The 23,844-nt window shown below is 38.5% G+C and overlaps 2 protein-coding genes and 1 non-coding gene across 5 annotated transcripts in view; 2 read left to right on the forward strand and 1 right to left on the reverse strand.

Annotated features, from left to right (window-relative positions):
- The window catches only part of LOC130910517 (solute carrier family 66 member 2), a 30,743-nt gene extending 15,271 nt beyond the window's left edge, over positions 1-15,472 (reverse strand). Inside the window, exons 1-4 of one of the 3 annotated variants that reach the window (XM_057827899.1) lie at positions 15,256-15,472; positions 14,886-15,110; positions 14,006-14,139; positions 9,075-9,125 (exon numbers count right to left, since the gene is read on the reverse strand). In XM_057827899.1, the coding sequence (XP_057683882.1) occupies positions 9,075-9,125; positions 14,006-14,139; positions 14,886-15,088 (388 nt within the window). In that variant the 5' untranslated portion in view covers positions 15,089-15,110; positions 15,256-15,472. Of the gene's footprint in view, positions 1-9,074; positions 9,126-14,005; positions 14,140-14,885 lie in introns of all 3 variants that reach the window. The other 2 variants (XM_057827900.1, XM_057827901.1) reach the window with 2 other exon arrangements.
- On the forward strand, positions 7,663-7,735 carry trnar-ccu (transfer RNA arginine (anticodon CCU)). The gene has a single exon. It is a non-coding gene; the product is annotated as a tRNA-Arg (tRNA).
- LOC130910520 (uncharacterized) lies at positions 14,338-20,390 on the forward strand. Its single transcript, XM_057827903.1, has 3 exons — positions 14,338-16,670; positions 16,750-16,814; positions 18,822-20,390. Exons 1-3 carry the CDS (start codon positions 16,626-16,628, stop codon positions 18,937-18,939), a joined length of 228 nt encoding a protein of 75 aa, XP_057683886.1. The 5' UTR covers positions 14,338-16,625; the 3' UTR covers positions 18,940-20,390.
- Positions 20,391-23,844: the final 3,454 nt, after the last annotated feature.

Genomic DNA, 23,844 nt, shown 5'->3' on the forward strand with positions numbered 1-23,844 from the left:
TATTATTATTATTTTATTTACTTTTGTTCCGTGAAAAATACAGAAAGAGTTATTTGATTGTGGCTTTCTGAAAAACAATACATTTTTACATTTAGGCAATCCTGCAATTGTCACACTTTTTCTGTTACAAACTGACCCGGCCCCTCATCAGAGAAGGGAAAAGTTAAGTGGCCCTCACAGGAAAAAGTTTGGGGACCCCTGCTCTATAAGCTGCCGAAGTCCCTGAAGGAGTCTACTTCTGTTTAATGGCGAACAAAGGGTCGTAATGATAACAGACAAAGATGTGGACACGGGCCTTAAAATATAGTATTACAAAAGGACTTGTAACTACACTGACCAACCTGACAGGAACTGACTATGTATAGGTAAAATGTGTGACTTTCTGTTGCCACTAGTTGGCGCTGTAGGGTTGATGCAAATGACCCCTACAGGACCCTTCAGAGTATGACTCTCAACAAGCATAGGATGTTTGGCGCAGATATGTTGTATATCTGGGAAGTTGTGACTGTTCAACATTTGCGGTGAGACAAAATGGGGACAGTCATTTTTTAACTTTCCTGTTTTGACCCCTCTGCTTCAACGAAACCTCAATAGTTTTCATCAGGCACCTGAACACATGTCTTAAGGTTCCTATGATGCAGGTTTGAGGTCAGTTGATTTTTTCCCTAGGAAAAGGAGCCTATCTAGTTAAAAAGGGTGTTTCCTGTTTCCAGCAATGGGCGCCAGGCCTAATGAGTAATATTTCAAAGCAGTCATGTTCAGGCTAGGATGCCTCTCATACATGCCAGATATGACTGAAGACTGAACCTTGGATCAGGGAATTTTTACTCATTTACTGAATTTTGCGTGTTGTCAAAAAAGGCCGACTTCGGCACCCCGGCCAGGTTAGGCTCGTGAATAAAAAACTCATCATTTTGATAACTTTAGACCGCATCAGTCTCCTGAACAGTCTCACCAATTTTAAGGAGGATCCAACACTCTGTAAATCAACTAAAATTGAATATTTTTTTTACATTCAATTCAAAATACCCGATTTCCAGTTGGGTTTGGGATATGGGTACAAGAGACTTTGTGGTGAAGTTTTGCACAAGGTATCGACTCCCCAATTTTCATCACCCTACGTTGAAAAAAAATACTAAAGGAGAGGCCTTTTTTTAAAAATTCAAAGAGGGGTGCTGTTGAGCCATTTTGTGACGGTTTTCACGAGGTTGCAAAGTTATCTAAAGTTACGCCAAGCTGCATGCATCCAAATTGTCTATTTTCCTTTGCTGAGAAAAAAAGAATAAAAATAATTATAATAATAATGATTAGGGGTGTGACAAAATATTGAAATACATCGTGATTAGAGCTGTCCCGACTAGTCGACATAGTCGACGTCATCGATGACGTAAATCCGTCGACGAGCACAACATCCCGTCGACGGTTAATGAAGGGTTAAAAAAATATATGCGTGGAAAGTTAGAATGTCGGATGCTCTGTTTGCAAGCGGGGAAAGCGGCACAAAGCCAAAAAAAAAGCGCACCAGAGTGTCCAAAACATTGCCTTATTTCAAAGAAACAAAGGAGAGTACACTCTTCTGTCCTGTCTCTTCAATGCCAAGCTTGGCTGCACGTCGGCCGTGAATAAAAACCTCAAGCGCCTTCACGCAGTTTGTAAATTTTTTTTTTTCATTTTTTGTACACCAGAGGGTGCTGTCGCCTTACTAAATAATAATGTGTCATTGACAATGGGCCTATAAGGCAAGGCAAGGCAAATTTATTTATATAGCACAATTTAACACAAGGCAATTCAAAGTGCTTTACATCACATGAAGACCATAAAAATCACATTTAAATCAACACAACGTAAAAACCAAGACAAATGATCGCATTTAATCCCAGAATAAAAATAAATAAATAAAAATAAAACAAAAATAAAAATAAAGCAAAAACTACTACTACTAATAATCATTGAAATCAGCAATGGAGATAAGGTTAAAAGGTCATAAATATATACAGTATATACAGTGATTGCACTCAAGGGAGAGATTGTCAATGATAAGGTAATAAATTAAGGTAAATGCAATTCATATAGGTAATTCATTGATATATAAATAAGGTTTAAAAGGAAAAAGGTGAAAAGTTTTTGTTAATTTCTAATTATGTTGCTTTATTTGTGTGCACCGTAACTCTTACAGTGTGTTTACATCAAGGATGGAATAAAAGCTGTAAACCATCAGTTTAAGAGACCATCTTTTCAATCGGGAGGCTACACTAGTTAATTCTATCAGCATTTGAACTCATTGTTTATTTGTGATTTATTATTGTTATTTACGTGTTTATTTGTACTTTAATAAATAATTTGAGTGTTCCAATATGTTTTTTGTGAATTGATAAGCGTCAACAAAAATTTCATTGCTAAATTAGTAAAAAAAAAAAAAAAAAAAATTATTAGATTAGTCGACTAATCGTAAAAATAGTCGGCTGACTAATCGGGAGAAAATTAGTCGTTTGGGACAGCCCTAATCGTGATACTTTGTATCACAAAAAGTTATCGATAGAAAGAATCGAGGTATCATTTTAAAAAGGCGTCAATGTCTAAAAAAAAAAAAAAAAAAAAAGTTGCTACCAAAATCTTCCACCATAATAGTGTCTCAGTTAACTCTAAGGGTGCATTGATGGTGCACGACACCAAATCCATTTAGACTGGGAACGTTCGTTCATTCGAAACCAGAGCATTCACAGTCATTCTGTCCGATTTTCAGGGTATTAACAGGTCATTTGTTGTTGAGTTTGAGTCACTGCCTATTCATTTGGGTGATTCCCAGGTCACTTCCTATTCTGTAACTCAAAATAAACAGGTGACCCGTAAAATACCCCAAAATCAACAGGAAGTAGCTGAAAATCAATAGGTAAATGACCTTAAATAGCCCAAAATTACCTCATTGCCTGGCATTGGCTGCCACTGACGGCCGTAGACGTTCAATCCGATTTAAGTGGGAGAGATGGCAGCGAATGAACGAACCCTCCCAGTTCAAATGGATTGGACGTCTACTAGTATCGATAATCGTTGTATCGCCATTTCGTCGGATCATCGTTATCGTGAGCTTTGTATCGCAAATCGTATCGTATCGTGAGGTACCAAGAGGTTCCCACTCCTAATAATAATAATAATAATAATTCTTTGCATTACAAAAGGGCTCTCGCACCACTTGGTGTTCGGGCCGGGCCCTCCATATGGAAATATAACAAAAATGAAAAAAAAAAAGAAAATGCTGAAAGAGGCTAAAATTTGAATCCAAAAAGTTTTCATGCAAATTGTTTGTGTATTTTTTGCATAATTTCGCTTACAAAAAGAAAAAATATTTCTGGCCACACAATGAGATTATACAGAAATCAACATTCAACATAAAAAAAGTTGAAGCATTATTTTTGTTAACCTGGTTATCCGGAAAAACAAAAATCGTGATGCCATACTTTTACATAGCAAAACAAACAAATGGCTGCTTTTGTCTAGGTCAGGGGTGTCCAAACTTTTTGCAAAGAGGGCCAGATTTGGCGTGGTAAAAATATGGGGGGGCCGACCTTGGCTGACGTCCTTTACGTAGAACAATATATTTAAGCAAAATTTAGCAAGCCATTCAGTGTGTAACATTTGCTTTATTATGTTTTTTTAATGAATAATTTCAACAATCTCGCAACTTGCCTTTGCGGCGTTCTCTTTCAACTCTCGGGCTCTTGCGAAATAGTACTGCTGTGAAACTAAACTAGCTTCAGGTTGCTTCAATTTCTCACTGCGTATCTTCCCTGTAATCTTGTCGTACATGTCAGCGTGTCTTGTTTGGTAATATCGCCTCAAATTGAAATCTTTAAAAATAGTGACTGTCTCTTTGTAAATGAGGCAAGACACAGTTGTTGCATATTTTGGAGAAGAAATACAGCAGTCCAATTTCCACCTATCCTTGAAGCGTCGGCCGTCACAGTCAACTTTTTTTTGTTGATTGTCGCCATTTTAGAAAATTGGAAGTAGAGGGTCACACGGAGTAATGTTGCTTAGCCCTTAAATACCTGCAACATGAAGCAATTATCAGAGAATCCCAAAATTTGAAAAATAGGTCCTAATGAAACCTTTTTTTCAAATTTGTGAAAAGTCAAAATGAATATGTGTAATGAGCGCTCTAATAGAGTATCTATAACCCATGCTAAATCATGTTTTTTCTTATGGAACCTGCAGATGCATGTGTTGACTTGCATCCATCTTTTTTTTTTTCCCAACAAGAAATGTCAAAATTCTAAATTAGTCTGAAAATCATGAAATTTTAGGTGTATCAAATGTGACACATTTGGAAAAAAGGGTTAAAGTGCTGCTGCCTTTTAGTGGGTTAATGAGGAGCAGCATTTCACGTGTAAGCTACTTCATATGCCGGTTGCAGTACTGCTGACCAATTTATTAAGTCTGTGTGGGCCAGATGTTATTGATTTTATGACAGCGGCTGGGGGCCGGATGAAATTTGACCACGGGCCGTATTTGGCCCCCGGGCCGGACTTTGGACATGTCTGGTCTAGGTTCTTCATTCTCTTAATTCCCTTGCCCTCATCAACCTTTTTTTTTTCTTCTTTTTTTTTTTAAAAAAGACAATGAGATTTTCCAGTCAAAAATAATTGGTGATAAACACAACCTTTGTGGAGGTAATAAAATCTGTCATTAAGTGTACTTAATAACGTGGCTATTGAGTGTTTAAGCTCTCTTCAGTGTTGAGACCTGCAGTCAATGATCTATAGAGCAGACAGACACCAAAGTCTTCTTGTGTGAACTTAACCTCTTCATCAACCAAAATCCCAAGTGCAGAGACACCAACTTTTATGACATTTTGAGCTAATTATTTGATGAAATAGGCTTTCATTAGAGAATTAAAGGAGAGCGCTTGTGACATTTACATGGCATTTCTAAATAAATACACTTGGCGGGACAATGGAAGCGAGCCTTGATGAAAGAGGCAAATATAATTCTTCTAGTGAGAGAATAAAAAGTCAAACACATTTTCGTGAATATGACTGATTCAGATGAGAAAAGGCAACAAACTTACTGGAAAATCAGACAAAGGTGTAAACTAGCAGTCAATTTGGAATGGGCTATCCTTCAAGCGCTGCTGGTGTTTATTTAGCTGTTGAGCTCAGCTGGCAATGAGAAGAGAGTATGTGTACGGGCCAAGAGGCACCAGCCGTGCAACGCTGATAAAAACCCAAAAGAGGGACGGCTAACTGACTGTGGGGCAGCGTGCCGACACAAAGCTGGCATCAGTGCACAGCACCACTTGACATGACAGTGAACGAAATGTGATACATGACGTGTAAACAAGCTAAACTGACCCAAGTTGATCGACGTCCAATCTATTTGAAATGGCAGTGAATAATCATGAATTTGTGTCATTAAAAGTGACAGATGTCCCATCCAGCTTCCCAGTAAAAAAAAAAAAAAAAACGGAGTGGACGTCTATTGACATCAATAGCAGCCGGTGAGTTAAAAAAAGGAATTATTTGAGTAAATATGGGAAATGTCAATTGTGGAGGAAAAAATGTATTCAAATCTGCCAAGAAAATTCGACAGCAGCAGCACGCAAAACACAAATGTTGTGCTTGCAGAGTTGCACAGAAAAACAGTGACACAAACTTGAGCACTGAGGCTTTTTCCTCATCTTCCTCATAGCTGAGCATCCAAAAAAAGACTCCCTGCGGCATCCAAAAACATTTTGGCGTTGCTGTCTTGCTGGGCTGGAGTACATGTTACAAAAACGCGAATCAGAGAGGGAAATTGCTTTTAATAGTTTGCATGTGAACTTCACACAGAAAGTAAATAAAATTTGACCACCCAACTTCGCAATTGGTAGGTGATAGGCGTGTAACGGTACTCAAAAATCTCGGTTCGGTACGTACTTCGGTTTTGAGGTCACGGTTCGGTTCATTTTCGGTACAGTAAGAAAACAAAATGCAAAATATAAATGTGCTAGTTGTTTATTACACACCTTTGTGCTTTCAACAATAGGAACATTAGCCTATACAAAGCTAGAATTCTGCTCAAAAAGTAGCGGGTATTCAAAGATATGCCAACAACAATTTGCCTTTCAGACCCCGCGTATTGGTCAGCTTTCTTTCTGAAAGAAAGACGAAAAAAGAAGTCCTGCGCTAAAGCTAAAGAGAAAAGCAATCCCAATGACAAAGATTTTAACATGTATTTTACAAATGAAATGCCTCAATGAATCTTTTTTTTCTTATGAACGGTTTTCAAAAGCTTTATTGGTGGATTTTCTCATGTTATAACGCCACACAGAAATTAATAAATTTAATTGTGTAAGCAGGATCTGTGTACTATTCTTATTATTTAATTACCAACGCTTTAGCTCATTTCAATTTATTTTATTTAAATGGGCAATTATTTATTTTATTATGTGCTTATATTTTACAAATGTGATGTAGTATTCATTTATATTGTATATTTTATGTTGTATAACCTTAGTTCCTATGTGAATATTAGTTCCTACTTGTTTTGTTGTGTATTATTATAGCAGAGAAGACAGCAGTAAATCAACAAAGACAAGTCAACTGTGCCCTGATCTACCATTCAAGAGATCTGATGGACTCAAAAAGTGGGTGACGATTGCCTATTAGTTTGAAAATCAACCGGATCCACCGTATTTTTACACGAGTGACTTCCGGTCTTCCCGATCCTAGCTACCGGTAGTAGTATTGACGCAGGAGGGTCGCGTCTCGCGTCAAATAATAAACTCTGCCGTTCTTTTCGCATGCGGCGTGTTGAGCTGCTTCTGGGATGCGTCTAACACGCGGCCGCAATGCGACTGACTGATTGACTTTAACACCCACGAGAACGCAGTGAAACGCGGCGGCCACGTTGTCGCGCCATTGACGTTTCTGGGTTATACTGTCTTACCGTGTTGGTCCTCATTATAGTAGAGAACACGGAGTGAATATAATCTACACAAAGAAACTGTAACCCAATCGACTCACAGCCTCGAAAAGTAAGGTTTACATTACGTCAGAAACTCGTTCGGTATGCCTTAGTTCCGAACCGAGCACCACGTACCGAAACGGTTCAATACAAATACATGTACCGTTACACCCTTAGTAGGTGAACATGCTTACATGCTATCGGGCAAGCCAAAAATCAGATTTTATGGACAAGACAATAGGGATTCCATTTCTAGACTACATTACCCTGAGTCTACAGTTAATTATGAACAAATAATTCATTGAATAGCTCCCAGACAGTGTTAGAGGGCAAATCGTCATATAGAAATGCAAGAAAGTAACACGATCAAAAGTCTGCCTCGCCGTTTGCTTGCAAATGTCAAGCTGTTTGGATAGAAGAGCCTGGTGTTATAATGGCAATGTGCTGCTGCTTCCGCGCTGAGAGCAATTACAGTATAACGTGTGCTATGATTAGGCCTTACACAACGGAAAAAGGTGTGCAATCAGAAGAACCATACGGGCGGAGAGAGAGCGCGCCCCGCTGACACTGAGAAAAAAAAAACACTGACGTTTGAGCTTTTCAGTTCACTGACAGCCATCATTTTCGTACAATTTGATTAGTTGACCTGATTCAAAGGTTGGTTCAGGTGCATTTGTGATATTTATAGCCGTGCCACGATACTCGATATTGTGTGAATGCGCCCCAGTGGCCTAATGGACAAGGCACTGGCCTCCTAAGCCAGGGATTGTGGGTTCAAGTCCCATCTGGGGTGATCTAGCCTTTTGCTGAGTCCCTTGAAAACAGGCCTGGCCATCACACGGGGGTGCCTTTGAAGCTGCTCTGATTGTAATGTTACATAACTAATATGGATGGCCTCAAATGGATTGAGGCTTACGAAGACCAATGAAAAATAGGCTCTCTCTGCCATCTCGTGTCCACACAAGAAATAACAGTTCAGTCTTCACTGATAGGAATGCTTTTCATCACAACAGTCGGCATACTTCACAAAGCATAACATTTGTAAAGTTTAGAACTTGATCGGCCACCTTAGAATTGAATGAAATATCTGTTGAAATGAATCTTCCTAGTGAAGCATTCAGTGAAAGGATATTCAGTCAAAGAATGTGCATGACCACATTCTTGGAATTTGAGCAAAGCGTGCTAGAGGGCGTTTTCTAATGTTTGCACTGTGCCTTCAATAAAAGCTCAATATTTTTCATCAGGCACCTGAACACATGTCTTAAGGTTCCCCTGATGCAGGTTTGAGGTCAATTTTTTTTCCCCTTGGAAAAGGAGTCTATCTGGTTAAAAAGGGAGTTTCCTGTTCCCAGCAATGGGCGCCAGGCCAATAGCTAATGGGTAATATTTCAATGCAGTCGTGTTCAGGCTGGGATGCCTCTCATACATGCCAGATATGAATAAAGACTGAACCTTGGATCAGGGAGTTTTTACTCATTTACTGAATTTTGCGTGTTGCCAAAAAAGGCCGACTTCGGTACCCCGGCCAGGTCAGGCTCGCGAATGAAAAAACTCACCATTTTGATAACCGCATATGTCTCATACATGCCAGATATGAAAAAGACTGAAACTTGGATCAGGGAGTAATTAGTCATTTACCTAATTTTGCATGTTCCCAAAAAAGGCCGACTTAGGCACCCCCGCCAGGTCAAGCTCGTGAATGAACACTCACCATTTAGATAACTTTAGATCGCATATGTCTCATGAACAGTCTCACCAATTTTCTAATGTTTGCACTGTGCCTTGCTTAAAACAATAGATCCAAAAAGAAGATTAAACATGTTAATATGATAGAGATTTTTGTATTTCACTCATACAGATGCATTAAAGAACTGAAGTAAAACAGATTAGCAATGAAAATGCATTACTTTGAGTCAGACCAATAACAAAAAATGAATAAATCTTTATTTACAGAGGTTGTTGTGAGTTGCAGACATTGAGGTAGCATGCATGGGAGTCATGATTGCACGGGACATGCAAGCGTTTAGGGTGTTATCAATGCTGTTAGTGGAGGCTGACCGGGGTTGATGGCAAGGGGGAGAGGTCAGATGAGCTGATGTTGGATGGCAGACACATAAAAGCTGTGTACCTACCCAGAAAAAGCCTCTTAGGGATTCGGACGTCCTCGTCCTTAATGTCTGAGGCTACAGACGGAAAATAAACGCACAAGTAAGGAAAAGAAGAAGAAGAGCTTGTTTTGGATGTCGTGACCATTTAAGAGACAGAAACTTACAAAGATAATAATTTGGGGAACAGGCTAGAGAATAGGAAGGAATAAATTGCTGAAAAAGGACTCGTTCAATGAAAAGCAAAAAAGATACACACAAGCCGTGTACAGTCATGTGAAAAAGTTTGGACACCGCATTAAATATTCAGTTCTTAAATAAGAAATGTTCACATATCACTGATCTTGTTTTTCTTTATCTCTGGATAAGAAAGTGATTTAATTGCAGGTAAACAACTAAAATTAACATTGTTTTACTTATTAAACAAAATATATCAACAAAAATGCATATTCTAACAGAGGAAAAAGTTGGGACACACTACAATCTAATAGCTAGTGTTACCCCCTTAGGCTGAAATAACTTCAGTGAGGCGTTTTTTGTAGCCATCTACCAGTCTTTGACATCAGTCTGAAAAAAGTTTGCTCAACGGAGAATACTTTCAACAGTGACTGACTATTGAAGTAAGTAAAAACACCATGGTGAGATCAAAGGAGCTGTCTGAGGCCTTCAGAAAGAAGATTGTAGACGCATATTAGTCTGGTAGGGGTTTTCAAAAGATCCCAAAAGAATATAAAAACAGCCATTCCACTGTTCGGAAAATAGTCTACAAGTGAAGGACATCCAAAACAACTGCCAACATGCACAGGTCTGGCCGTCCTAGCAAGTTCACCCCGAGAGCAAACTGCGAGATGCTAAGAGAAGTCTCCAAAAACCCTAAAATGTCATCACGGGACCTACAGCAGGCTCTTGCTACTGTTGATGTGAAAGTGCATGCCTCCACAATCAGAAAGAGACTACAAAAATTTAACATTCATGGGAGGTGTGCAAGGTGGAAACCTTTGCTCTCCAAGAAGAACATGAAGGCCAGACTGACGTTTGCCAGAGTGAATGTCGACAAAAGACCAGGACTTCTGGAATAATGTTCTTTGGACAGATGAATCTAAAATTGAATTATTTGGACACCATAACACAGGACATGTTTGGCGTAAACCCAATACCGAATTCCAGGAAAAGAACCTCATATCACCTGTAAAACATTGAGAGGGAAGTGTTATGGTTTGGGGATGCTTTGCTACAGCAGGACCTGGCCAGCTCACCATCATAGAATCCAGCATGAATTCTATCGTGTAACAGAGGATGCTTGAGGAACATGTGAGATCATCTGCGAAAAAATAAAGCTGAAGCAAAACTGGACCCTGCAACATGACAATGACCCAAAACATAACAGTAAATCCACCAAGGACTGGCCGAAGGGAAATGGAGCGTTCTGGAATGGCCGAGTTAAAGCCCAGATCTTTATCCCATTGTGACTTGAAACAGGGTGCACATGCAAGAAACCCCTAAATCATCTCACTGTTGAAAGTATTCTGCGTTGAGGAGTGGGGCAAAGTTTCTTCAGACCAATGTCAAAGACTGGCAGATGGCTACAGAAAGCGTATCCGTGAACTGATTTCAGCTAAAGGGGTAACACTAGCTATTAGGTGGTAAGAGAGTCCTACCTTTTTCCACGGCTAGAATGCATTTTTGTTGATACATTTGGTTTAATAGGTAAAACAATGTAGATTTTTGTTGTTTACCTGCATTAATATCACATCATTTTCCAGAGATGAAGAAAAACAAGATCAGACATTGATAGTATGTGAACATTTCTTAATAAAGACCTGAATATTTAATGGTGCTTCCAAATTTTTTCACATGACTGTATTCTATTGATTATCCCATCCGTAAAGTGGCTAATTCATTTTGCATTAGTAAACAGTAACACGTGCAGGTTTGATGCAGGTTTTATTTTTGTCCTTTCAAAAGTGGGACCTTGATTGGTGACTGATGTGAATGTTGGTAAATGAGAGTGCATAGTTGGCTGGTGGCAACAAGAGTAACGGCAACTGGTACAGCTAATATTTTCTTATGGTTTGTTCAAGTGCACTGGTGGCTATGTCTATTTCTGACCACTTGTTTTTTTTTTAAACAATATTTATAAGGATTTTTAAAAAATCTAGCCAAACTTGTTTCCTAATTTAAAAATGTATGGCAAATATCTTTATGATATCAATTTTAGCTTCCATTTGATCATGAGTTCATCAGACTTTGAAGCGGGATTAAAGCCCGTATGGGCACACAATGAGAGATATACACACATACCATGTGACTTCACGCACATGAGAGATCAAACCCCCGATTACTGAACTACTTGAATAAACAGAAGCCACCAAAGCAAATAATGCAGAGGCTGAGCTTTAAGCACAGTTATGCTTGACTACTACTGCTTTATACATGGCGGAAAACACTGACAAGACTGAAAAAGCAGTTTCTGCTCTTGCACTCCTCTTTAAAAGAAACTGCTGTATTTTAAGCCAAAACAACTGTTGTGTTTGGTAGAACAATGTGTATATATGCTGCCATAGCAGATTCATGGCGCATGAAGCCCCCGAACTATTTTTAATTTGTCCGTTTTACCCTGAAAACCCCCGTTTACAGACGTCGCGCAACCGCTTTTGTTTCAACCCAGCCATAAAACTAAGGTAATTAATTATATTTATTATTCAAATGTCTGTCATTTTAAGCTTTGAATCATTAACTGATGTCTCATACTTTTCACTCGCATATTTTAAACTTTTGAACAAAGTATGTTACAATGGAAAAAATGGCGTCTGTAAAAAAGTCACGGATATCTACTTCACAAACATCGCTTAATTGTATTTTTTTGTTACTGTCGCATTTTCACCGATATGTTAGATGATAAATAATCGATCTAAACAAAGAAAATTTGAAAAAAAAAAAAAAAAACGTTTAAATGGGTAAATATATGAAAAAGAAAATCTCGACCACTCCTTGATGTCTGCGATATCTGCATTGCGACCCTTGTTATATTGCCATGTTTCACCCAAAAAATCCCCCAAAACTCCAGCTGTGGGCATTCACAACTGTGTCTTGACACTCAGTGATACATGCTACATGGAGATTTTGGATCGAAACAAGGTAAGTACGCGATAATATCTCGTTAAAGTCATGGCGTCTGTAATTCTGCGCTCACATGCGCTCGCCTCCAGATAGGGTTTTACTGTTTAAAAAACGTTTTTTTTTTTTAAATGCCCTCCTGTTCAAAATTGTTCTTCCCCCCCGAAAATGGAGATTTTAAGCTTTCCAATGACGTATCACACATGCATATCGGACAATTTTTAAATTTGGCCAACTTAGGGGTCTTAGAGCTGAACTTCAAGTCACCTGAGTGTTTTCCGCCACATACAGTTGTGGTCAAAAGTTTACATACACTTGTGAAGATCATAATGTCATGGCTCTCTTGAGTTTCCAGTTATTTCTACAACTCTGATTTTTCTCCGATAGAGTGATTGGAACAGATACTTCTTTGTCACAAAAAAACATTCAGTAAGTTTGGTTCTTTTATGACTTTATTATGGGTGAACAGAAAAAGTGATCAAATCTGCTGGGTCAAAAATATACATATATGGATCTGAAAAAGCGAATCATTGACTTGAACAAGTCAGGAAAGTCACTTGGAACCATTTCAAAGCAGCTGCAGGTCCCAAGAGAAGCAGTGCAAACAATTGTAAGTATAAAATGCATGGCACTGTTTTGTCACTGCCACGATCAGGAAGAAAACGCAAGCTATCACCTGCTGCTGAGAGAAAATTGGTCACGAGGGTGAAGATTCAACCGAGAATCACCAAAAAGCAGATCTGCCAAGAATTAGAAGCTGCTGGAACACAGGTGTTAGTGTCCACAGTCAAACGTGTTTTGCATCTCCATGGACTGAGAGGCTGCCGTGCAAGAAGGAACCCTTGCTCCAAAAGCGGCACCTTAAGGCTCGACTGAAGTTTGCTGCTGATCACATGGACAAAGATATGACCTTCTGGAGGAAAGTTCTGTGGTCAGACGAAACAAAAATCGAGCTGTTTGGCCACAATGCCCAGCAATATGTTTGGAGGAGAAAAGGTGAGGCCTTTAACCCCAAGTACACCATGCCTTCTGTCAAGCACGGTGGTGGTAGTGTTATGCTGTGGGGCTGTTTTGCTGCCAATGGAACTGGTGCTTTACAGAGAGTAAATGGGATAATGAAGAAGGAGGATTACCTTCACATTCTTCAAGATAACCTAACGTCATCAGCCCGAAGATTGGTCTTGGGCGCAGTTGGGTGTTCCAACAGGACAATGACCCCAAACACACATCAAAAGTGGTAAAGGAATGACTAAATCAGGCTAGAATTAAGGTTTTCGAATGGCCTTCCCAAAGTCCTGACTTAAACCCCATTGAGAACTTGTGGACAATGCTGAAGAAACAAGTCCATGTCAGAAAGCCATCAAATTTAACTGAACTGCACCAATTCTGTCAAGAGGAGTGGTCAAAGATTCAACCAGAAGCTTGCCAGAAGCTTGTGGATGGCTACCAAAAGCGCCTAATTGAAGTGAAAATGGCCAAGGGACATGTTACCAAATATTAGCGCTGCTGTATGTATATTTTTGACCCAGCAGATTTGATCACTTTTTTCTGTTCACCCATAATAAAGTCATAAAAGAACCAGACTTCATGAATGTTTTTGTGACAAAGAAGTATCTGTTCCAATCACTCTATCAGAAAAATCAGAGTTCTAGAAATAACTGGAAACTCAAGAGAGCCATGACATTATGTTCTTCACAAGTGTATGTAAACTTTTGACCACAACTGTACATTTGGTTGATATGCACAAAAGCACACGACTGTACACAAGAGCAGGAACATAAAATCGATAATAAGTTCTAAAATCAAACTTGCAGTACTATTATAGAGATGAGGCTACTGACCTAGAAAGGACCGTCTTTTAGTGTTGAGTTCAGCGGTCACACGGACGTTGGTGCACAGGTTGAGCATGGCCAGCATAGTGGCGATCATTATGATGCTCTGCCATAGTAGCAGCGTCTCAAAGTAACGGCCAAATCTGTTTGGAGAAAGGCGAAATTTCACAAATACCATTTGAACTGTAACAGATAGTAGCAAGAAGATCTAAAGCATGTTCATCTAAAGCTAAAAAGGAGTCAAGAAACTATTTGTTCAATAGCCACGTCCATTACTACACCATTACAATTTTTGTTCGATTTTTGTTGCTTAAATATTATGATCTACTCGATATATACACAAAAATTTTAACATATGACATATTTCAAATATATATTTTTTTTCTTTTTTTTTGTACAACTGGCTTTGCTGTCAAAAAAAATCTAGGTGCATCACTGTTTGAGGGCTTGATAACCCAAGCGATGTTGAGGGGGCAGGCACAGGATGTTTAGTTATACTGTTTTGTTGCTCAGCAGGCAGGCATATCACTCTCAGTTGTATTGTACCGTAGCCTACATGGGACAATAAATGGAAACTTTACATAAATGGAAACTGTTTATATTGTGTCACATCACACTACAGTCTGTTAAATTTAACTGTCCACCTCAAATTAAATAATTTGAAATTTTACACTGTCATTGCTTGCAAAGTGTTAAAAGTATTGTATGTTGTCGAGACAAGCCGGTGGGCCCTAAAATGGTCTCTTGTCCCCGAGCCTCTGCAAGTCTGCTGACAGCCCTGCCAACCCATTACACAATGTATTATGGTCAATATGAGTTATAGCGTTAAAGCTGCATTTGTTTTTCCAATGGAGTTTGGTGGTGTGGTATACGAGCATTAATCTTGTACCTGAAGAGGATTCGAAGAATGTTGGCAACCAGCAGAACCAAGCACACGTAGGTGGAGAAGCCCTCAGCATTCTGTGTTCGCCGGATGTCTCGGTACTGGGGAATATATGGAACCACTCCACCGAACATCATTGCCCCGGCCGCCACCCAAGACACCAGCGAGTTGAGCACATGCATTATCTGCTGAAGTTCTTCGTTTTCCATGACTACTCGTCAAGGGGAAATCCTGACACAACCACTTTGCCTTAATACCACGCCATCATAAGACACTAGACCTCATACGGATGAAAATTAATACTTTCAGCGCCAGTGTTGTAGTTTACAGTGGATAAACAGTACTGAAGCTAAAATATAGCATTAGATCAACTCACTGTGTCATTCCCACTGTTGACTATTTCTACACAAACGCTGCACTTGATGAACATGTCAAAACGTAAAATATCGCTAAAGTTACGTTTAAGTGCCCTCCGAATTGAAAGTAATATGACTTTAATTGAAGTAGGAATTTGAAGACAAGAAGTTTGCCAAGCCTACCGACATCCTACAGTCGTTTACATTCTGTCGCTAATGACCGACGCTTCCTGTGGACGTCTTGCGTCACTTTCATGGCCAAAGATGCTTGACTCATTCAAGATAATTCACACCTTCCATGTACAGCCTCAACAATGATGAATAACAATGAAAAAAAAAAAAAGTATTCTGTGGATTCAGTGGTATTTGACATTTACACATTATTTTAACATACATGAGAATTTGGGGGTATTTTTTACATTCAAACATTATTTTAATACACCTGAGAAAACGGTTATGTTTTTCGCATGTACAAACGAAGATGTTAGTCTCATTGCACAACTTCACATTCAGGTTATTCCTTTTTGACCATTTCGCCGCAGGCAAATAAAAATAAATCACGCGTTTCTGAACGCCTGAACATTGAACAACAAATGATAAGTGAACATTTCTCTTTCTCTTTTATTTGAATTGGGATTTGTGAAGAAATGGCAATGCTTTAACGCATTCAGGTCATTCGTGAACATTCCATTGTACCCTTTAATATTACTTCGATCAGATTTTCTAGAATAGATTAAATCCAGATTATAAACCTCACTGGGGGAAAATGAATTAGAGTTATGTAACAAGTAGCATCTGTCAGTAACGATCTCTTATACAATAAAATTAAGATAAACATAGTTAATGGTTGCAGTGGCGAATTATTATGATTAAATATATCGACCCGTTACAGGCGGATAGTAAATAGTTAACAGGAATTCTCTCATTTGTAAAACATTAATGGAACGATGCTCAAAACTGGCAAGAGCCCAGAAATCACTTGTACACTTTACCGGAAATACATTACTCATACCTTCAAGAGAAAACACAACTTCATGTTACTGGTCGAAAAACACGTTTTGGAACACACATATAAATTCTTTCCAAAAGAAATCTTAACTATTTTTTTAAAAAAAAGCTCACAAGTAGGTGTATAATATATAATATAATACAAATATATTGAAATAATCATCCAATGTATCAACAAGCAAATTATATTTTTGAAGTGACGACCAGAGAAGGCGGAAGTAGTCTTACTTAAAGAACGCAACAGAAGTTAAATCAAAGTTACCGAGTGCTCGCAGCTAACGCTAATGATGGATGCACTTTCACTACCATTTAAATGAAATAAAAAGGTTGTTTGGTGTTGGTAGACTGCAAACTGACAAATGAACAAAAAGCCGGCAATAGGATGTCAACATCTGAGTGCACAACAGCCAAAGAGCTGACGCAAGTGGTAAGTTGGAATGCTGTCGTTTTTGATTTTGTAGTCAGACTGACCACTGTTTTTGTATTTTTGTAATTGCTTTCGACAGATGGAAGAGAGAATGAATCAAGTACAGGCGAGATTCCAGGCCATCACCGAACAACTGGAAATACAACATATCCTTTTAAGTTTGCTGTTCTGCGCAAGTTATACTAGTCCACTTTTTAGTCGTTATAGATTTACGTCAACTCCGCATTTTCACGCCGCTAATTTTATTGGTCGCTATTCGGAACGCCCAAGTGTCATTTATTGTCATTACAGTGATCCCTCGTTTTTCGTGGTTAATGGAGACCAGAACCCACCGCGATAAGTGAAAAACCGCGAAGTAGCGACCCCCCTACCCCCAAAATTGTTTTTGTTTTTTTGTGTGTTCAATGTATTTATTCAGATTTAGCATTGGGAAGGGATACATATAAGACACGTTTTTTCACTTCCCTAAACCTCAAAGTATACTTAAAAAAATATATATATATGAATACGTTAATAATTGTTTTTAAGCACTTCAAATGTACTAGTTTTTTTGTGTGTTCAATGTATTTATTCAGATTTAGCATTGGGAAGAGATGCATATAAGACATGTTTTTTCACTTCCCTTACCCTCAAAGTATACTTAAAAAAAAAAAAAAAAAATGAATACTTTAATAAATGTTTTAAAAATGTTATTGTCCCACCGAAATATTTTTAAACAAGAATGAAGTGTAAAAATGCTTGTCTTTATTAATTGCTTCATTGAGTGAGTCCACTCAAATCAGCTCCATCTCCTCACTTACACACAGTGAGTTGCCACGGCTACTGTTTAACAAGTTAAACGATGATTGACGCATGCGGTGCTCTGATGCTGAGGTTTCCAGGGGTCTGTGGCAAGATCAAAAAGAAGACATCTAAATCGTTAAATTTAAAGGGAACCACGGATAGAAGGACATGTAGTTCTTAAAAGATAAATCTAAGTACGAGTTATAATAATTTAATATTAAAACCTGTCTTGTTTTCGTTTCAATAAAATTTGTAAAATTATTTTAACCAGTAGGTCGCCATTGTTGTTGACGTTGCAGGGCGGTGACGTCACATGGCCACGCTGCCGGAATTCGACATGTCACTCTTTTAAAAAAAACAACAACCGTGTCACTCTTTAACTATGTAAGGTATTGATTTAAGTACGCCACCAGGGGTCAATGTCGACTTTTAAATTAATTAGGAATCATGCCAATGAGTGTGTTTAGTCCCTTGACTGACGCCGTAGTTTTCCTTTAATCCACTGTGGGGTGTAAGGCAGAGAGAAAGGAGATTGGACACAGGCGTTCAGATTCGTAGCTCGTGCCGTTTATTGGCATAAGCTTCGGCAACTCCTTCACAACAAACATAACTATCATGTAGTGAACAAAATAATATTCATATTTCTCAAAAAATAATGTTCACAAAAAGAAAAGTGCTTCAATCTGTATTAATGAGGCCCTATTCTCACACAGATAAACAACAATTTAAAAAGAACTGGCATTCACAAGTTAACAATGAAAATAGATATGCAAAATACTCAGTAGAGCGACAAAACACACTCATTGGTTTGATTTCTTATTAATTTAAAACTCTCCGTTAACACCTTGTAATGTATTTAAATCACTAGAGTGACACTGTGAAGTACGGCAGTGTGGCCATATGACGTCACCGCCCTGCAACGTCAACAACAATGGCCAGCTACTAGTTTATTTTTGGACGTAAAATTTTACAAATTTAATTAAAATAAAAACCATGAGAGGGTTTTTAATGTCAAATATTTATATTTCGTACTGACATTTATCTTTCAAGAACTACGTGTTCTTCTATCCGTGTTACCCTTTAATAAGCAACTCCAGTGTGTTGCCTGAACGACAAAGAGTAGAGCGAGGGAGGGGAGGTGAGGTGAGACTACGTGATCGGCTCGCAACAGCTCATCTGTATTTATTTATTTTTTTGAATTGAAAAAAATCGGCGTTGGACTGAGAGCCCGAAGTTTGATGCGCGAAGTAGCGAGGGATCACTGTATGAGTAAACTAAACACGTAAAGGTGATGAAACTTAAATAAAAATCTCAACTTTCGTCAATACCACCTTTTCCAAAATAGAAAGTTTTTTTTTTGACTATGGCACTAGATGAGATGGGAACACGGATCAACAATCTGGAGGAGAACGTGATGGAGCTCATGACGCAAGCCAGCATGGAAGACCTGCCTATTTCCAAAGTGACCGACCTTCTTCCTCAATAGATGTGACATCACGTGCACTATTGAGAACAAAACCACAGCTTAAGCTAATCAAGTATTACATACCAAGCAATAATGTATTCCTTCGCTACCTCTCTACAGCACTTAAAATTCTATTTTATAAGAGTTGAACCCAGTGTTATTGTAATTTGCTGAATCATGCTGAAAACTGCGTTGGCACTTTAAACGAATATCTATTATAGTTCTTTTAGCCGGATGCAATAACAACCAAGGGGCCACAGAATTTATTTAAAGAGACAGTAATAAAAATAGAATTCAAGAAATAAATTGGAAAATAACAAAAATGTAGCACACCTCAAAAAGGGAAATTTGTGTGTTACTGAGAAATACAACACACAAATAGACAGTGGTGGATGAAGTACTCACTTTTTTTGTTTTACTTTAGTACATATACAGGTGCAAAAAATTAGTTGAAGACCAAATAATAAATGTACTCAAGTAAAAGTACTTGATTTAAAATTTACAAGTAAGAGGTAAAAAAACAATAAAATTGACAGCACTGTAAACAGAAGCTTAACATGCTCAAAAACGCCAAAACTTAGCTTAATTTCTACCTCTATAAATGGTGGATTGCAAGCAACTATCAGGTGCATACCACCACCTGCTGCACAAGATTGTTGTGGTTTTTATTGGTCAATATCTTTTTCACCTGCCTAATCTTGCTTGTACTCGTGTTGCTGCCTCATGCTCAGTTACAGTATTGTTGCACGGGGCTAATCGATTGTGTCAGAGGCATAAAAATGAAAATTCACAATGAGGAGAAAAAAGAAGACTAACGTGTAATGCAGGCGACAATTTGAACAGTAGTTACCTGCTGTAACATATAGTGAAGTAAAAAGTACCACTTCATATTTGTACTCAAGTGAAGTAGATACACAAAAGTGTACTTAAGTACAGTAACGAAGTACTTCGTTACATTCCACCACCGCAAATAGGTTCATGATTTTAATTTTGATCATTTGCAAGATCATAGTGTACAGCTACCTCAATCAATCTATTACGAACCACTATTATTACATATTGGTTTCGAATATAGCAACTCTTTCATTGAATGAACTTTTCTACCATATTCTAATTTATTCAGATGCAATTGTATATCTAGGTTGAAAACCAAAAGAAGTCATGATCCCAGAAAGTAATGAATATACTGCAAAATCAATCTATGCAAATGTTATTTTTGAAAATGCCAAACTGCCAAAAGAAAATGCAAATAAATGTGCTTTAAACATGCACGGGCGTTTTTCTTCGAGGAACATTGCAATAGCTCCAGCTAGTGGAATCTTTAACTCATTGCATATGTTTTTTTGCTTGTCACTGTCCATGGTGCTGATTTGTTTACCTATGGTTCTAATCCTTTGCAGTGTTGATTTTTGTTCTTTTTATTTTACACTGCTTGATTGAAATAACCATATCCCTGGAAAAGTAATTTATTCGTGATCAGTTAAGGGAAAATATTTAAAAGAAAACAAACCCGCTTTTTAAGTGTGTCATTGCAACGCCAATGTATCACCTGCAGATGTCAGTATTTATCAAAACTACATGCTATACTGTCTCCACTGCAAGGTGTTTGTGTGTCCTTCAGAAACTAAACCGCACCACTTATCATAGCTGCTGGCACACTGCTGGCTTGCTCTGTTGCTATGGTAACCACAACAAGTCATGTTCGTTTTTTGAAAACAATTTTTAAAAGTTTTTGTAGACTCTGAGAATATGAGACAATTACAAGACAACCACAGCAGTACACAACAGTTGAGTGGCGAATATGTGCGTGTGGAGGAGAGGCTGAGAGCTTTGACCCTGTGGCCTTCGCCGTGTGCTCTCCACTGGGGCCGATGGGTCGCTCTTCACTCTGGATTGGGGGAGCACTTCAGAGTGTTTACGCCTGTGTGTGTCAGCCTCATTCGTCCTCTGTCTAATGTTAGTGGAGAAACCACAAAATGACAAGCCTGCAGTATACTGCTGGGCAGTGTTGTTTTTGGCAGACTTTTTAATTTTCGTCTTAGTATTTTGGACGATAATACTGATTAGGCTTAGTCATATTTTCGTCATCTTAAAATGTGTCTTCTAGTTTTTGCTGACGAAAACTCAAAAAAAGACTTCAAAAATAAATAAAGGTTCCCAACTATTTCGAATGAACATATTGTAGCCTTTATCTACAAGGACAGCACCAACTTAGTGATACTACACACTCAGCAGGAAACCAGTACATTATTTTCAATTATACCAACCTGGACGCCACAAACATAAAAGTAAAAAAAAGTTGTCCGGGAGTTTAAGAAGACGCTCTAGCATTAGCCCAATGCTAAATCAAACGCTATTCTAACGCTACGAGTTACATTTAGTATATGATGATCACTCAGCACAGATCTTTCAAGGCTAAAGCAACATTGCATATTCTCCATGGCCAAGAAAACAAATCTTACTGTGTACGCAAGCCAGCAAGGAGACTGGAGATGACAAAGTGGTGAGTTGAGAAGTGGGTGGGGAGGGGGGGGGCCAAGAACGTCATGAGTGGCACAACCAGGCACTGCTACGATACAAGCTAACTACACATAAAATGTCACACATTTGAACGTGTGACCAGGGGTGAAAGTGGGCCAGAACTGTCAGGAACGCAGTTCCGGTGTAAGATTCAAGGCCGAAATGCTGTTCCGGTAAACTGTGCTTTGATTCCGAAAATATGACGGCAACTGTCAAAACACTATGTAAAACAAGAACTTTTTTTTTTTTTTTTAAACGCTATGCTGCCACATATGCCACGAAGAAAACAATCTACCAACATTAGATTTACATACACAAGTGTTTACAACAGGGGTGTCCAAACTTTTTGCAAAGGGGGCCAGATTTGGTGTGGTAAAAATGTGGGGGGCCGACCTTGCCTGACGCCCTTTACGTAGAACAATATATTTAAGCAAATTTTAGCAAGCCATTCTGTGTGTCACATTTGCTTTATTATTATTATTTTTTTAATTTATTAATAATTTCAAGAATCTCGCAACTAGCCTTTGTGGCGTTCGACTCTAGGGATATTGCTTCTGTGAAATTAAACTAGCTTCAAGTTGCTTTAATTTCTCGCGTATCTTCCCTGGAATCTTGTCGTACATGTCAGCGTGTCTTGTTTGGTAATATCGCCTCACATTGAACTCTTTGAAAACAGCGACTGTCTCTTTGCAAATGAAGCAGACACAGTTGTTGTGTATATTAGTGAAGAAATAGTCCAATTTCCACCTATCCTCGCAGTCAACTTTTTTTGTTGATTGCTGCCATTGTAGAAAATTGGAAGTCAAGTGTCACACGGGGTAACGTTGCTCAGAGTGCTGCTGCCTTTTAGTGGGTAAATAAGGAGCAGCAATTAATGTGTAAGCTACTTCATATGTTGGTATCAGTACTGCTGACCAATTTATTAAGTCTGTGTGCAGGCCAGACGTTATTGATCTTAAGACAGAGGCTGGGGGCCGGATGAAATTTGACCACGGGCCGCATTTGCCCCCCGGGCTGCACTTTGGACATGTCTGGTTTACAACAAGCATAATAAAGTGCTTGTGTAGCGTAATCCGTTTCCACCAATATTTATTATTTATTTTATTCCACGGACGGCATGGAGGTTTCCCGAGCTGCTGCAGTTATCTGAGTCTGACGATGATGAGTCATGTCAATGCGAATGCACGCAGCAAAGCAAAACGCATGGACCCATTAACCGTTCAATTGGCAGACATACTGACATGGGATCAGCAGAGATATTTAGCTCTGATTGGTTCAAATGTGCATGTTTTCTGGAACAGCAAAAAAAAAAAAAAAATGTTGAATTGATGCGACAAAAAAAGGGCAATGCAACATAAAATGGATCAAATCTTTAAGAGCAACCAAAGAGTTAAGGAGGCTTATTTATCATATTTAGTTTTATTTGCTCTGATGGGGAGGTTCAGAACATCTTAGCTGTCAATGTGCCCTTTGGACTTGTATTTGTTCATTTATGTTAGACTTCTTATTCAGTTCCTTATGATTTAAAAAAGTCAATGTTCAAACTATATTTCATTTGAGTCTGCATAATATAACTCATTTGTACTTATTTTTCTGAATGTACAGTATGTGACATATCTATTATTTAAAAAAAAGTAAATTTTTACAGTAATTTAAATTTTAATATACATCCTATGTTCTTAGTTAAAGTTGAGATTTGGCATTTAGTATGTGAGGAAATAAGGGAAAATAAAAATTAGGAGATGGAGGTTGGGGTTATTGCTGTTTTTGTTAACTTGTTTTGCAAATCATTGAAAAATACAATTTTCAATGAAAATTAGTTTTTGAATGTGTTATAGAAACAACTGTGCAAAAAAAGTTTTCTTTGCATTTCAGTAGTTTAAGAGGTTTGACCACCCACCCCCCCCACCCCAAAAATATGAAAGAAAGAAAATAGATAAAATTTCTGGCTCCGTGGCGATCTTCTCGTCGGGGAGTTCCGGCAAGAAATTCTAGCCACTTTCACCCCTGCGTAATGGAAACTACTGCACTTTTCATTTCGTTCTCGTCTCGCCAGATGAAACTGGCATTCATCTTGTTATGTTTTAGTCTCCCAAAACACGTTTTTAGCTTGTTATCGTCTCGTCATCGTCATGAAAAAAGTGTTCGTTGACAAAATATTTTTGTTGTTGTCAGTGACGAAAACTGTGCTGCTAGGTGTACTGCAAAAAGCCGTAACTTTTATTGGGATTCTAGCACCAATTTGTTTGTATTTCAGGGCAAAAAACACATTGACGGAGCTTTACATGTGGTCTGGGGGCTCTGAGTGCCCCCGACCACCTGAAGCTCTTTGATACCTGGTGTGCTTTAATCTGCTTTGCCACTGCTCACTTTGAAGTGAAAATCCCTGTTACCTTTCATTCTCTA

The sequence above is a fragment of the Corythoichthys intestinalis genome, chromosome 22, assembly GCF_030265065.1.
Source record: "Corythoichthys intestinalis isolate RoL2023-P3 chromosome 22, ASM3026506v1, whole genome shotgun sequence".
In the NCBI taxonomy this organism is placed as follows: domain Eukaryota; kingdom Metazoa; phylum Chordata; class Actinopteri; order Syngnathiformes; family Syngnathidae; genus Corythoichthys; species Corythoichthys intestinalis.